The sequence below is a fragment of the Anomaloglossus baeobatrachus genome, chromosome 1 (genome assembly GCF_048569485.1).
Source record: "Anomaloglossus baeobatrachus isolate aAnoBae1 chromosome 1, aAnoBae1.hap1, whole genome shotgun sequence".
Classification (NCBI taxonomy): domain Eukaryota; kingdom Metazoa; phylum Chordata; class Amphibia; order Anura; family Aromobatidae; genus Anomaloglossus; species Anomaloglossus baeobatrachus.
Genome location: NC_134353.1, coordinates 28,019,933 through 28,033,576, shown reverse-complemented (window position 1 = coordinate 28,033,576; position 13,644 = coordinate 28,019,933). Strand labels below are relative to the sequence as shown.

Below are 13,644 nucleotides of genomic sequence, written 5' to 3'. Positions count from 1 at the left end.
GCAGTATGGGCTGTAGGATTATCGGCTGTAGCAGTATGGGCTGTAGGATTATCGGCTGTAGCAGTATGGGCTGTAGGATTATCGGCTGTAGCAGTATGGGCTGTATGAGTATCGGTTGCTATATTATCGGCTGTAGGATTATCGGCTGTAGCAGTATGGGCTGTAGGATTATTGGCTGTAGCAGTATGGGCTGTAGGATTATCGGCTGTAGCAGTATGGGCTGTAGGATTATCGGCTGTAGCAGTATGGGCTGTATGAGTATCGGTTGCTATATTATCGGCTGTAGGATTATCGGCTGTAGCAGTATGGGCTGTAGGATTATTGGCTGTAGCAGTATGGGCTGTAGGATTATCGGCTGTAGCAGTATGGGCTGTAGGATTATCGGCTGTAGCAGTATGGGCTGTAGGATTATCGGCTGTAGCAGTATGGGCTGTACGAGGATCGGTTGCTATATTATCGGCTGTAACAGTAGCATTAAAGAACAATCAAAGATCAGCTCACCCCTTTAGAAGGTTTACTGCGTCCTGCTGCTGCTCGGAAAGGCAGGTCCCGACACCTGTAGCATCATAAGAAGAGCAGGACATTCCGGTGCTGCGGAGTCTATCAGCCACCGCTCAGGAGACATTCCGGGGCTGCGGAGTCTATCAGCCACCGCTCAGGAGACATTCCGGGGCTGCGGAGTCTATCAGCCACCGCTCAGGAGACATTCCGGTGCTGCGGAGTCTATCAGCCACAGCTCAGGAGACATTCCGGGGCTGCGGAGTCTATCAGCCACCGCTCAGGAGACATTCCGGGGCTGCGGAGTCTATCAGCCACCGCTCAGGAGACATTCCGGGGCTGCGGAGTCTATCAACCACCGCTCAGGAGACATTCCGGGGCTGCGGAGTCTATCAACCACCGCTCAGGAGACATTCCGGGGCTGCGGAGTCTATCAGCCACCGCTCAGGAGACATTCCGGGGCTGCGGAGTCTATCAGCCACCGCTCAGGAGACATTCCGGGGCTGCCGAGTCTATCAGCCACCGCTCAGGAGACATTCCGGGGCTGCGGAGTCTATCAGCCACCGCTCAGGAGACATTCCGGGGCTGCGGAGTCTATCAGCCACCGCTCAGGAGACATTAACAACCTGTGTATTGCTGTTCATTAAAAAGTGAAGCATGTGCAGTATCTCCATACACACAGCCAGCATGGAGAGGAATACTGACAGTGCGACGCGTTTCCACTACATATTGTATCCTGTGTGTATTGTGTGTATTCTGTGTAATGTGTGCATTCTGTGTAATGTGTGTATTCCATGTAATGTGTGTATTCTGTGTAATGTGTGTATTCTGTGTAATGTGTGTATTCTGTGTAATGTGTGTATTCCATGTATTGTGTGTATTCTGTGTATTCTGTGTATTCTGTGTAATGTGTGTATTCTGTGTAATGTGTGTATTCTGTGTAATGTGTGTATTCCGTGTAATGTGTGTATTGTGTGTATTCTGTGTATTGTGTGTATTCTGTGTAATGTGTGTATTCTGTGTAATGTGTGTATTCTGTGTAATGTGTGTATTGTGTGTAATTGTATACTGTGTATTCTGAGTAATGTGTGTATTCCGTGTAATGTGTGTATTCTGTGTAATGTGTGTATTCTGTGTAATGTGTGTATTGTGTGTAATTGTATACTGTGTATTCTGTGTAATGTGTTTATTCCGTGTAATGTGTGTATTCCGTGTAATGTGTGTATTCTGTGTAATGTGTGTATTCTGTGTAATGTGTGTATTCCGTGTAATGTGTGTATTGTGTGTAATTGTATACTGTGTATTCTGTGTAATGTGTGTATTCTGTGTAATGTGTGTAATGTGTGTATTCTGTGTAATGTGTGTATTCTGTGTAATGTGTGTATTCTGTGTAATGTGTGTAATGTGTGTATTCTGTGTAATGTGTGTAATGTGTGTATTCTGTGTAATGTGTGTATTCTGTGTAATGTGTGTATTCTGTGTAATGTGTGTAATGTGTGTATTCTGTGTAATGTGTGTAATGTGTGTATTCTGTTTAATGTGTGTATTCTGTGTAATGTGTGTATTCTGTGTAATGTGTGTATTCTGTGTAATGTGTGTATTCTGTGTAATGTGTGTAATGTGTGTATTCTGTGTAATGTGTGTAATGTGTGTATTCTGTGTAATGTGTGTATACTGTGTATTCTGTGTAATGTGTGTATTCTGTGTAATGTGTGTAATGTGTGTATTGTGTGTAATTGTATACTGTGTATTCTGTGTAATGTGTGTATTCTGTGTAATGTGTGTATTCTGTGTATAGTGGAGGTTGGAGCAATGTGCGCAGCATTCTTTATACTACAGCTGTCATTACTGAGGACCTGGCCCAAAGCGCAGCCCCCCTCTATATACACAAGCTGCCGAGAGTACAGGAGGAGAGGCATTAGGTGCAACAGTGTACAGGAGGAGCAGCAGTGATTGCAGCAGTGCACAGGAGGAGCAGCCCTAGGTGCAGCAGTGTACAGGAGGAGCAGCCCTAGGTGCAGCAGTGTACAGGAGGAGCAGCCCTAGGTGCAACATTGTACAGGAGGAGCAGCCCTAGGTGCAGCAGTGTACAGGAGAAGCAGTCCTAGGTGCAACATTGTACAGGAGGAGCAGCCCTAGGTGCAGCAGTGTACAGGAGAAGCAGTCCTAGGTGCAGCAGTGTACAGGAGGGGCAGCCCTAGGTGCAGCAGTGTACAGGAGAAGCAGTCCTAGGTGCAGCAGTGTACAGGAGGAGCAGCCCTAGGTGCAGCAGTGTACAGGAGGAGCAGCCCTAGGCGCAGCAGTGTACAGGAGGAGCAGCTCTAGGTGCAGCAGTGTACAGGAGGGGCAGCCCTAGGTGCAGCAGTGTACAGGAGAGCAGTCCTAGGTGCAGCAGTGTACAGGAGGAGAAGCCCTAGGTGCAGCAGTGTACAGGAGGAGCAGCCCTAAGTGCAGCAGTGTACAGGAGGAGCAGCCCTAGGTGCAGCAGTGTACAGGAGGAGCAGCCCTAGGTGCAGCAGTGTACAGGAGGAGCAGCCCTAGGTGCAACATTGTACAGGAGGAGCAGCCCTAGGTGCAGCAGTGTACAGGAGAAGCAGTCCTAGGTGCAGCAGGGTACAGGAGGAGCAGCCCTAGGTGCAACAGTGTACAGGAGGAGCAGCCCTAGGTGCAGCAGGGTACAGGAGAAGCAGTCCTAGGTGCAGCAGTGTACAGGAGGAGCAGCCCTAGGTGCAGCAGTGTACAGGAGGAGCAGTCCTAGGTGCAGCAGTGTACAGGAGGAGAAGCCCTAGGTGCAGCAGTGTACAGGAGGAGCAGCCCTAAGTGCAGCAGTGCACAGGAGGAGCAGCCCTAGGTGCAGCAGTGTACAGGAGAAGCAGCCCTAGGTGCAGCAGTGTACAGGAGGAGCAGCCCTAGGTGCAGCAGTGTACAGGAGGAGCAGCCCTAGGTGCAACAGTGTACAGGAGGAGCAGCCCTAGGTGCAGCAGGGTACAGGAGAAGCAGTCCTAGGTGCAGCAGTGTACAGGAGAAGTAGTCCTAGGTGCAGCAGTGTACAGGAGGAGCAGCTCTAGGTGCAGCAGTGTACAGGAGGAGCAGCCCTAGGTGCAGCAGTGTTCAGGAGGAGCAGCCCTAGGTGCAGCAGTGTGCAGGAGGAGCAGCCCTAGGTGCAGCAGTGTGCAGGAGGGGCAGCCCTAGGTGCAGCAGTGTACAGGAGGAGCAGCCCTAGGTGCAGCAGTGTACAGGAGTAGCAGCTCTAGGTGCAGCAGGGTACAGGAGAAGCAGTCCTAGGTGCAGCAGTGTACAGGAGGAGCAGCCCTAAGTGCAGCAGTGTACAGGAGGAGCATCACTAGGTGCAGCAGTGTACAGGAGAAGCAGTCCTTGGTGCAGCAGTGTACAGGAGGAACAGTCCTAGGTGCAGCAGTGTACAGGAGAAGCAGTCCTAGGTGCAGCAGTGTACAGGAGGAGCAGCCCTAGGTGCAGCAGTGTACAGGAGGAGCAGCCCTAGGTGCATCAGTGTGCAGGAGGAGCAGCCCTAGGTGCAGCAGTGTACAGGAGGAGCAGCCCTAGGTGCAGCAGTATACAGGAGGAAGAGTCCTAGGTGCAGCAGTGTACAGGAGGAGCAGCCCTAGGTGCAGCAGTGTACAGGAGGAGCAGCCCTAGGTGCAGCAGTGTGCAGGAGGAGCAGCCCTAGGTGCAGCAGTGTACAGGAGGAGCAGCCCTAAGTGCAGCAGTGCACAGGAGGAGCAGCCCTAGGTGCAGCAGTGTACAGGAGGAGCAGCCCTAGGCGCAGCAGTGTACAGGAGGAGCAGCTCTAGGTGCAGCAGTGTACAGGAGGGGCAGCCCTAGGTGCAGCAGTGTACAGGAGAGCAGTCCTAGGTGCAGCAGTGTACAGGAGGAGAAGCCCTAGGTGCAGCAGTGTACAGGAGGAGCAGCCCTAGGTGCAGCAGTGTACAGGAGGAGCAGCCCTAGGTGCAGCAGTGTACAGGAGGAGCAGCCCTAGGTGCAACATTGTACAGGAGGAGCAGCCCTAGGTGCAGCAGTGTACAGGAGAAGCAGTCCTAGGTGCAGCAGGGTACAGGAGGAGCAGCCCTAGGTGCAACAGTGTACAGGAGGAGCAGCCCTAGGTGCAGCAGGGTACAGGAGAAGCAGTCCTAGGTGCAACAGTGTACAGGAGGAGCAGCCCTAGGTGCAGCAGTGTACAGGAGGAGCAGTCCTAGGTGCAGCAGTGTACAGGAGAAGCCCTAGGTGCAGCAGTGTACAGGAGGAGCAGCCCTAAGTGCAGCAGTGCACAGGAGAAGCAGTCCTAGGTGCAGCAGGGTACAGGAGGAGCAGCCCTAGGTGCAACAGTGTACAGGAGGAGCAGCCCTAGGTGCAGCAGGGTACAGGAGAAGCAGTCCTAGGTGCAGCAGTGTACAGGAGGAGCAGCCCTAGGTGCAGCAGTGTACAGGAGGAGCAGTCCTAGGTGCAGCAGTGTACAGGAGGAGAAGCCCTAGGTGCAGCAGTGTACAGGAGGAGCAGCCCTAAGTGCAGCAGTGCACAGGAGGAGCAGCCCTAGGTGCAGCAGTGTACAGGAGAAGCAGCCCTAGGTGCAGCAGTGTACAGGAGGAGCACCCCTAGGTGCAGCAGTGTACAGGAGGAGCAGCCCTAGGTGCAACAGTGTACAGGAGGAGCAGCCCTAGGTGCAGCAGGGTACAGGAGAAGCAGTCCTAGGTGCAGCAGTGTACAGGAGAAGCAGTCCTAGGTGCAGCAGTTTACAGGAGGAGCAGCTCTAGGTGCAGCAGTGTACAGGAGGAGCAGCCCTAGGTGCAGCAGTGTGCAGGAGGAGCAGCCCTAAGTGCAGCAGTGCACAGGAGGAGCAGCCCTAGGTGCAGCAGTGTTCAGGAGGAGCAGCCCTAGGTGCAGCAGTGTGCAGGAGGAGCAGCCCTAGGTGCAGCAGTGTGCAGGAGGGGCAGCCCTAGGTGCAGCAGTGTACAGGAGGAGCAGCCCTAGGTGCAGCAGTGTACAGGAGTAGCAGCTCTAGGTGCAGCAGGGTACAGGAGAAGCAGTCCTAGGTGCAACAGTGTACAGGAGGAGCAGCCCTAGGTGCAGCAGGGTACAGGAGAAGCAGTCCTAGGTGCAGCAGTGTACAGGAGGAGCAGCCCTAAGTGCAGCAGTGTACAGGAAGAGCATCACTAGGTGCAGCAGTGTACAGGAGAAGCAGTCCTAGGTGCAGCAGTGTACAGGAGGAACAGTCCTAGGTGCAGCAGTGTACAGGAGAAGCAGTCCTAGGTGCAGCAGTGTACAGGAGGAGCAGCCCTAGGTGCAGCAGTGTACAGGAGGAGCAGCCCTAGGTGCAGCAGTGTACAGGAGGAGCAGCCCTAGGTGCAGCAGTGTACAGGAGGAGCAGCCCTAGGTGCAGCAGTATACAGGAGGAAGAGTCCTAGGTGCAGCAGTATACAGGAGGAGCAGCCCTAGGTGCAGCAGTGTACAGGAGGAGCAGCCCTAGGTGCAGCAGTATGCAGGAGGAGCAGACCTAGGTGCAGCAGTGTACAGGAGGAGCAGCCCTAGGTGCAGCAGTGTGCAGGAGGAGCAGCCCTAGGTGCAGCAGTGTACAGGAGGAGCAGCCCTAAGTGCAGCAGTGCACAGGAGGAGCAGCCCTAGGTGCAGCAGTGTACAGGAGAAGCAGCCCTAGGTGCAGCAGTGTACAGGAGAAGCAGCCCTAGGTGCAGCAGTGTACAGGAGGAGCAGCTCTAGGTGCAGCAGTGTACAGGAGGAGCATCACTAGGTGCAGCAGTGTACAGGAGAAGCAGTCCTAGGTGCAGCAGTGTACAGGAGGAGCAGCACTAGGTGCAGCAGTGTACAGGAGGAGCAGCCCTAGGTGCAGCAGTGTACAGGAGGAGCAGCTCTAGGTGCAGCAGTGTACAGGAGGAGCATCACTAGGTGCAGCAGTGTACAGGAGAAGCAGCCCTAGGTGCAGCAGTGTACAGGAGAAGCAGCCCTAGGTGCAGCAGTGTACAGGAGGAGCAGCTCTAGGTGCAGCAGTGTACAGGAGGAGCATCACTAGGTGCAGCAGTGTACAGGAGAAGCAGCCCTAGGTGCAGCAGTGTACAGGAGGAGCAGCTCTAGGTGCAGCAGTGTACAGGAGGAGCATCACTAGGTGCAGCAGTGTACAGGAGAAGCAGTCCTAGGTGCAGCAGTGTACAGGAGGAGCAGCCCTAGGTGCAGCAGTGTACAGGAGAGCAGTCCTAGGTGCAGCAGTGTACAGGAGGAGCAGCCCTAGGTGCAGCAGTGTACAGGAGGAGCAGCCCTAGGTGCAGCAGTGTACAGGAGGAGCAGCACTAGGTGCAGCAGTGTACAGGAGAGCAGTCCTAGGTGCAGCAGTGTACAGGAGAGCAGTCCTAGGTGCAGCAGTGTACAGGAGGAGCAGCCCAAGGTGCAGCAGTGTATAGGAGGAGCAATCCTAGGTGCAGCAGTGTACAGGAGGAGCAGCCCTAGGTGCAGCAGTGTACAGGAGGAGCAGCCCTAGGTGCAGCAGTGTACAGGAGTAGCAGCTCTAAGTGCAGCAGTGTGCAGGAGGAGCAGCCCTAGGTGCAGCAGTGTGCAGGAGGAGCAGCCCTAGGTGCAGCAGTGTGCAGGAGGAGCAGCCCTAGGTGCAGCAGTGTACAGGAGGAGCAGCCCTAGGTGCAGCAGTGTACAGGAGTAGCAGCCCTAGGTGCAGCAGTGTACAGGAGTAGCAGCCCTAGGTGCAGCAGTGTACAGGAGGAGCAACCCTAGGTGCAGCAGTGTACAGGAGGAGCAGCCCTAGGTGCAGCAGTGCACAGGAGGAGCAGCCCTAGGTGCAGCAGTGTACAGGAGGAGCAGCCCTAGGTGCAGCAGTGCACAGGAGGAGCAGCCCTAGGTGCAGCAGTGTGCAGGAGGAGCAGCCCTAGGTGCAGCAGTGTGCAGGAGGAGCAGCCCTAGGTGCAGCAGTGCACAGGAGAAGCAGTCCTAGGTGCAGCAGTGTACAGGAGGAGCAGCCCTAGGTGCAGCAGTGTGCAGGAGGAGCAGCCCTAGGTGCAGCAGTGTGCAGGAGGAGCAGCCCTAGGTGCAGCAGTGCACAGGAGAAGCAGTCCTAGGTGCAGCAGTGCACAGGAGGAGCAGCCCTAGGTGCAGCAGTGTACAGGAGGAGCAGCCCTAGGTGCAGCAGTGCACAGGAGGAGCAGCCCTAGGTGCAGCAGTGTGCAGGAGGAGCAGCCCTAGGTGCAGCAGTGTGCAGGAGGAGCAGCCCTAGGTGCAGCAGTGTGCAGGAGGAGCAGCCCTAGGTGCAGCAGTGCACAGGAGAAGCAGTCCTAGGTGCAGCAGTGCACAGGAGGAGCAGCCCTAGGTGCAGCAGTGTACAGGAGGAGCAGCCCTAGGTGCAGCAGTGCACAGGAGGAGCAGCCCTAGGTGCAGCAGTGTGCAGGAGGAGCAGCCCTAGGTGCAGCAGTGTACAGGAGGAGCAGCCCTAGGTGCAGCAGTGTACAGGAGTAGCAGCCCTAGGTGCAGCAGTGTGCAGGAGGAGCAGCCCTAGGTGCAGCAGTGTGCAGGAGGAGCAGCCCTAGGTGCAGCAGTGCACAGGAGAAGCAGTCCTAGGTGCAGCAGTGCACAGGAGGAGCAGCCCTAGGTGCAGCAGTGTACAGGAGGAGCAGCCCTAGGTGCAGCAGTGCACAGGAGGAGCAGCCCTAGGTGCAGCAGTGTACAGGAGGAGCAGCCCTAGGTGCAGCAGTGTGCAGGAGGAGCAGCCCTAGGTGCAGCAGTGTGCAGGAGGAGCAGCCCTAGGTGCAGCAGTGCACAGGAGGAGCAGCCCTAGGTGCAGCAGTGTACAGGAGGAGCAGCCCTAGGTGCAGCAGTGTGCAGGAGGAGCAGCCCTAGGTGCAGCAGTGCACAGGAGGAGCAGCCCTAGGTGCAGCAGTGTGCAGGAGGAGCAGCCCTAGGTGCAGCAGTGTGCAGGAGGAGCAGCCCTAGGTGCAGCAGTGTACAGGAGGAGCAGCCCTAGGTGCAGCAGTGTACAGTAGTAGGCTCCGTCTCCCCGCCTCCTCAGTACAGCAGCCAGTAGAGACAGCACCTGGCCTCCAGCCCGCAGCCTCCTCCTGTATATAAGAGGCTGCAGTGAGTCCGGCACAGTAGAGCGCCGTGTTGTCGCCGCCGGCGCTGAGCTGTGGATTGCCGGCTGTGTGCTATGAGTGACGCTGTCTCCCTCCCCAGGTCCGGCCGCCGCTGACCCCGGTCCCGGCTGATGATGGTGGTGTGGTGCCTGGCCGCGCTGGCCGCCTGCCTGGTGTCCGTGGCTCTGCTCCTCGCCGTGTCCCAGCAGCTGTGGCAGTTACGCTGGGCGGCCACTCGGGACAAGTCTTGCAAGCTGCCCATGCCCAGGGGCTCCATGGGATTTCCACTGGTGGGCGAAACTTTCCACTGGATCTTACAGGTAGGAACTTCACTGTCTGTGACTGTTCACTCGTGACAACTCCACTGACAGCTCACCTGAGAGACACTAGTGGTGTTATATTACCTGTCAGTAACACTAGTGGTGTTATATTACCTGTCAGTGACACTAGTGGTATTATATTACCTGTCAGTGACACTAGTGATGTTATATTACCTGCCAGTGACACTAGTGATGTTATATTATCTGTCAGTGACACTAGTGATGTTATATTACCTGTCAGTGACACTAGTGGTGTTATATTACCTGTCAGTGACACTAGTGGTATTATATTACCTGTCAGTGACACTAGTGATGTTATATTATCTGTCAGTGACACTAGTGGTGTTATATTACCTGCCAGTGACACTAGTGATGTTATATTATCTGTCAGTGACACTAGTGATGTTATATTACCTGTCAGTGACACTAGTGGTGTTATATCACCTGTCAGTGACACTAGTGATGTTATATTACCTGTCAGTGACACTAGTGGTGTTATATCACCTGTCAGTGACACTAGTGGTGTTATATCACCTGTCAGTGACACTAGTGGTATTATATTACCTGTCAGTGACACTAGTGATGTTATATTACCTGTCAGTGTTACTAGTGGTATTATATTACCTGTCAGTGACACTAGTGGTGTTATATCACCTGTCAGTGACACTAGTGATGTTATATCACCTGTCAGTGACACTAGTGGTGTTATATCACCTGTCAGTGACACTAGTGGTATTATATTACCTGTCAGTGACACTAGTGGTGTTATATCACCTGTCAGTGACACTAGTGGTGTTATATCACCTGTCAGTGACACTAGTGGTATTATATTACCTGTCAGTGACACTAGTGATGTTATATCACCTGTCAGTGACACTAGTGGTGTTATATCACCTGTCAGTGACACTAGTGGTATTATATTACCTGTCAGTGACACTAGTGATGTTATTTCACCTGTCAGTGACACTAGTGGTGTTATATCACCTGTCAGTGACACTAGTGGTATTATATTACCTGTCAGTGACACTAGTGGTGTTATATCACCTGTCAGTGACACTAGTGATGTTATATTACCTGTCAGTGACACTAGTGGTGTTATATTACCTGTCAGTGACACTAGTGATGTTATATTACCTGTCAGTGACACTAGTGGTGTTATATTACCTGTCAGTGACACTAGTGGTGTTATATTACCTGTCAGTGACACTAGTGATGTTATATTACCTGTCAGTGACACTAGTGGTGTTATATTCTCTGTCAGTGACACTAGTGGTGTTATATTACCTGTCAGTGACACTAGTGGTGTTATATTACCTGTCAGTGACACTAGTGGTGTTATATTACCTGTCAGTGACACTAGTGATGTTATATTACCTGTCAGTGTTACTAGTGGTGTTATGTTACCTGTCAGTGACACTAGTGGTGTTATATTACCTGTCAGTGACACTAGTGATGTTATATTACCTGTCAGTGACACTAGTGGTGTTATATTACCTGTCAGTGACACTAGTGGTGTTATATTACCTGTCAGTGACACTAGTGGTGTTATATTACCTGTCAGTGACACTAGTGATGTTATATTACCTGTCAGTGACACTAGTGGTGTTATATTACCTGTCAGTGACACTAGTGATGTTATATTACCTGTCAGTGACACTAGTGGTGTTATATTACCTGTCAGCGACACTACTGGTGTTATATCACCTGTCAGTGACACTAGTGGTGTTATATTATCTGTCAGTGACACTAGTGGTGTTATATTACCTGACAGTGACACTAGTGGTGTTATATTACCTATCAGTGACACTAGTGATGTTATATTACCTGTCAGTGACACTAGTGATGTTATATCACCTGTCAGTGTTACTAGTGGTGTAATATTACCTGTCAGTGACACTAGTGGCGTTATATCACCTGTCAGTGACACTAGTGGTGTTATATTATCTGTCAGTGACACTAGTGGTGTTATATTACCTGTCAGTGACACTAGTGGTGTTATATTACCTGTCAGTGTTACTAGTGGTGTAATATTACCGGTCAGTGACACTAGTGGTATTATATTACCTGTCAGTGACACTAAGGATGTTATATTACCTGTCAGTGACACTAGTGGTGTTATATTACCTGTCAGTGTTACTAGTGGTGTTATGTTACCTGTCAGTGACACTAGTGGTGTTATATTACCTGTCAGTGACACTAGTGATGTTATATCACCTGTCAGTGACACTAGTGGTGTTATATTATCTGTCAGTGACACTAGTGGTGTTATATTACCTGTCAGTGACACTAGTGGTGTTATATTACCTGTCAGTGTTACTAGTGGTGTTATATTCTCTGTCAGTGACACTAGTGGTGTTATATCACCTGTCAGTGACACTAGTGGTGTTATATTACCTGTCAGTGACACTAGTGGTGTTATATTACCTGTCAGTGACACTAGTGGTGTTATATCACCTGTCAGTGACACTAGTGGTGTTATATTACCTGTCAGTGACACTAGTGGTGTTATATTACCTGTCAGTGACACTAGTGGTGTTATATTACCTGTCAGTGTTACTAGTGGTGTTATATTACCTGTCAGTGACACTAGTGGTGTTATATTATCTGTCAGTGACACTAGTGGTGTTATATTACCTGTCAGTGACACTAGTGGTGTTATATTATCTGTCAGTGACACTAGTGGTGTTATATTACCTGTCAGTGACACTAGTGGTGTTATATTATCTGTCAGTGACACTAGTGATGTTATATCAGCTGTCAGTGACACTAGTGGTATTATATTACCTGTCAGTGACACTACTGGTGTTATATCACCTGTCAGTGTTACTAGTGGTGTTATATTACCTGTCAGTGACACTAGTGATGTTATTTTACCTCTCAGTGACAACAGTGATGTTATATTACCTGTCAGTGACACTAGTGGTGTTATATCACCTGTCAGTGACACTAAGGATGTTATATCACCTGTCAGTGACAATAGTGGTGTTATATTACCTGTCAGTGACACTAGTGATGTTATATTATCTGTCAGTGACACTAGAGATGTTATTTCACCTGTCAGTGACACTAGTGGCATTATATTATCTGTCAGTGACACTAGTGATGTTATTTCACCTGTCAGTGTTACTAGTGGTGTTATGTTACCTGTCAGTGACACTAGTGGTGTTATATTACCTGTCAGTGACACTAGTGATGTTATATCACCTGTCAGTGACACTAGTGGTGTTATATTATCTGTCAGTGACACTAGTGGTGTTATATTACCTGTCAGTGACACTAGTGGTGTTATATTACCTGTCAGTGTTACTAGTGGTGTTATATTACCTGTCAGTGACACTAGTGGTGTTATATCACCTGTCAGTGACACTAGTGGTGTTATATTATCTGTCAGTGACACGAGTGGTGTTATATTACCTGTCAGTGACACTAGTGGTGTTATATTATCTATCAGTGACACTAGTGGTGTTATATCACCTGTCAGTGTTACTAGTGGTGTTATATTACCTGTCAGTGACACTAGTGGTATTATATTACCTGTCAGTGACACTACTGGTGTTATATCACCTGTCAGTGTTACTAGTGGTGTTATATTACCTGTCAGTGACACTAGTTGTGTTACATTATCTGTCAGTGACACTAGTGGTGTTATATTACCTCTCAGTGACAACAGTGATGTTGTATCACCTGTCAGTGACACTAGTGGTGTTATATTACCTGTCAGTGACACTAGTGGTGTTATATCACCTGTCAGTGACACTAAGGATGTTATATTACCTGTCAGTGACACTAGTGGTGTTATATTACCTGCCAGTGACACTAGTGATGTTATATTGTCTGTCAGTGACACTAGTGATGTTATATTACCTGTCAGTGACACTAGTGGTGTTGCATTACCTGTCAGTGACGCTAGTGATGTTATATTACCTGTCAGTGACACTAGTGGTGTTATATTACCTGTCAGTCACACTAGTGGTGTTATATTACCTGTCAGTGACACTACTGGTGTTATATTACCTGTCAGTGACACTACTGGTGTTATATTACCTGTCAGTGACACTAGTGGTGTTATATTACCTGTCAGTGACACTAAGGATGTTATATCACCTGTCAGTTACACTAGTGGTGTTATATTACCTGTCAGTGACACTAGTGATGTTATGTTACCTGTCAGTGATACTAGTGATGTTATATTACCTGTCAGTGACACTAGTGATGTTATATTACCTGTCAGTGACACTAGTGGTGTTATGTTACCTGTCAGTGACACTAAGGATGTTAATTCACCTGTCAGTGACACTAGTGGTGTTATATTACCTGTCAGGGACACTAGTGGTGTTATGTTACCTGTCAGTGACACTAGTGGTGTTATATTATTTGTCAGTGACACTAGTGGTGTTATATTATTTGTCAGTGACACTAGTGGTGTTATATTATCTGTCAGTGACTCTAGTGGTGTTATTTCACCTGTCAGTGACACTAGTGGTATTATATTACCTGTCAGTGACACTAGTGGTGTTATATTATCTGTCAGTGACACTAGTGGTGTTATATTATTTGTCAGTGACACTAGTGGTGTTATATTATCTGTCAGTGACACTAGTGGTGTTATATTACCTGTCAGTGACACTAGTGGTGTTATATCACCTGTCAGTGACACTAGTGGTGTTATATTACCTGTCAGTGACTCTAGTGGTGTTATATTACCTGTCAGTGACACTAGTGGTGTT

At 50.2% G+C, this 13,644-nt stretch overlaps 1 protein-coding gene across 1 annotated transcript in view; it reads left to right on the top strand.

Annotated features, from left to right (window-relative positions):
• The window catches only part of CYP26B1 (cytochrome P450 family 26 subfamily B member 1), a 126,886-nt gene that overhangs the window by 51,130 nt on the left and 62,112 nt on the right, over positions 1–13,644 (top strand). The window contains exon 2 of the mRNA XM_075346189.1: positions 8,698–8,917. Coding sequence (XP_075202304.1) covers positions 8,729–8,917 — 189 coding nt within the window. The 5' untranslated portion in view covers positions 8,698–8,728. The remainder of the gene's footprint in view (positions 1–8,697; positions 8,918–13,644) is intronic.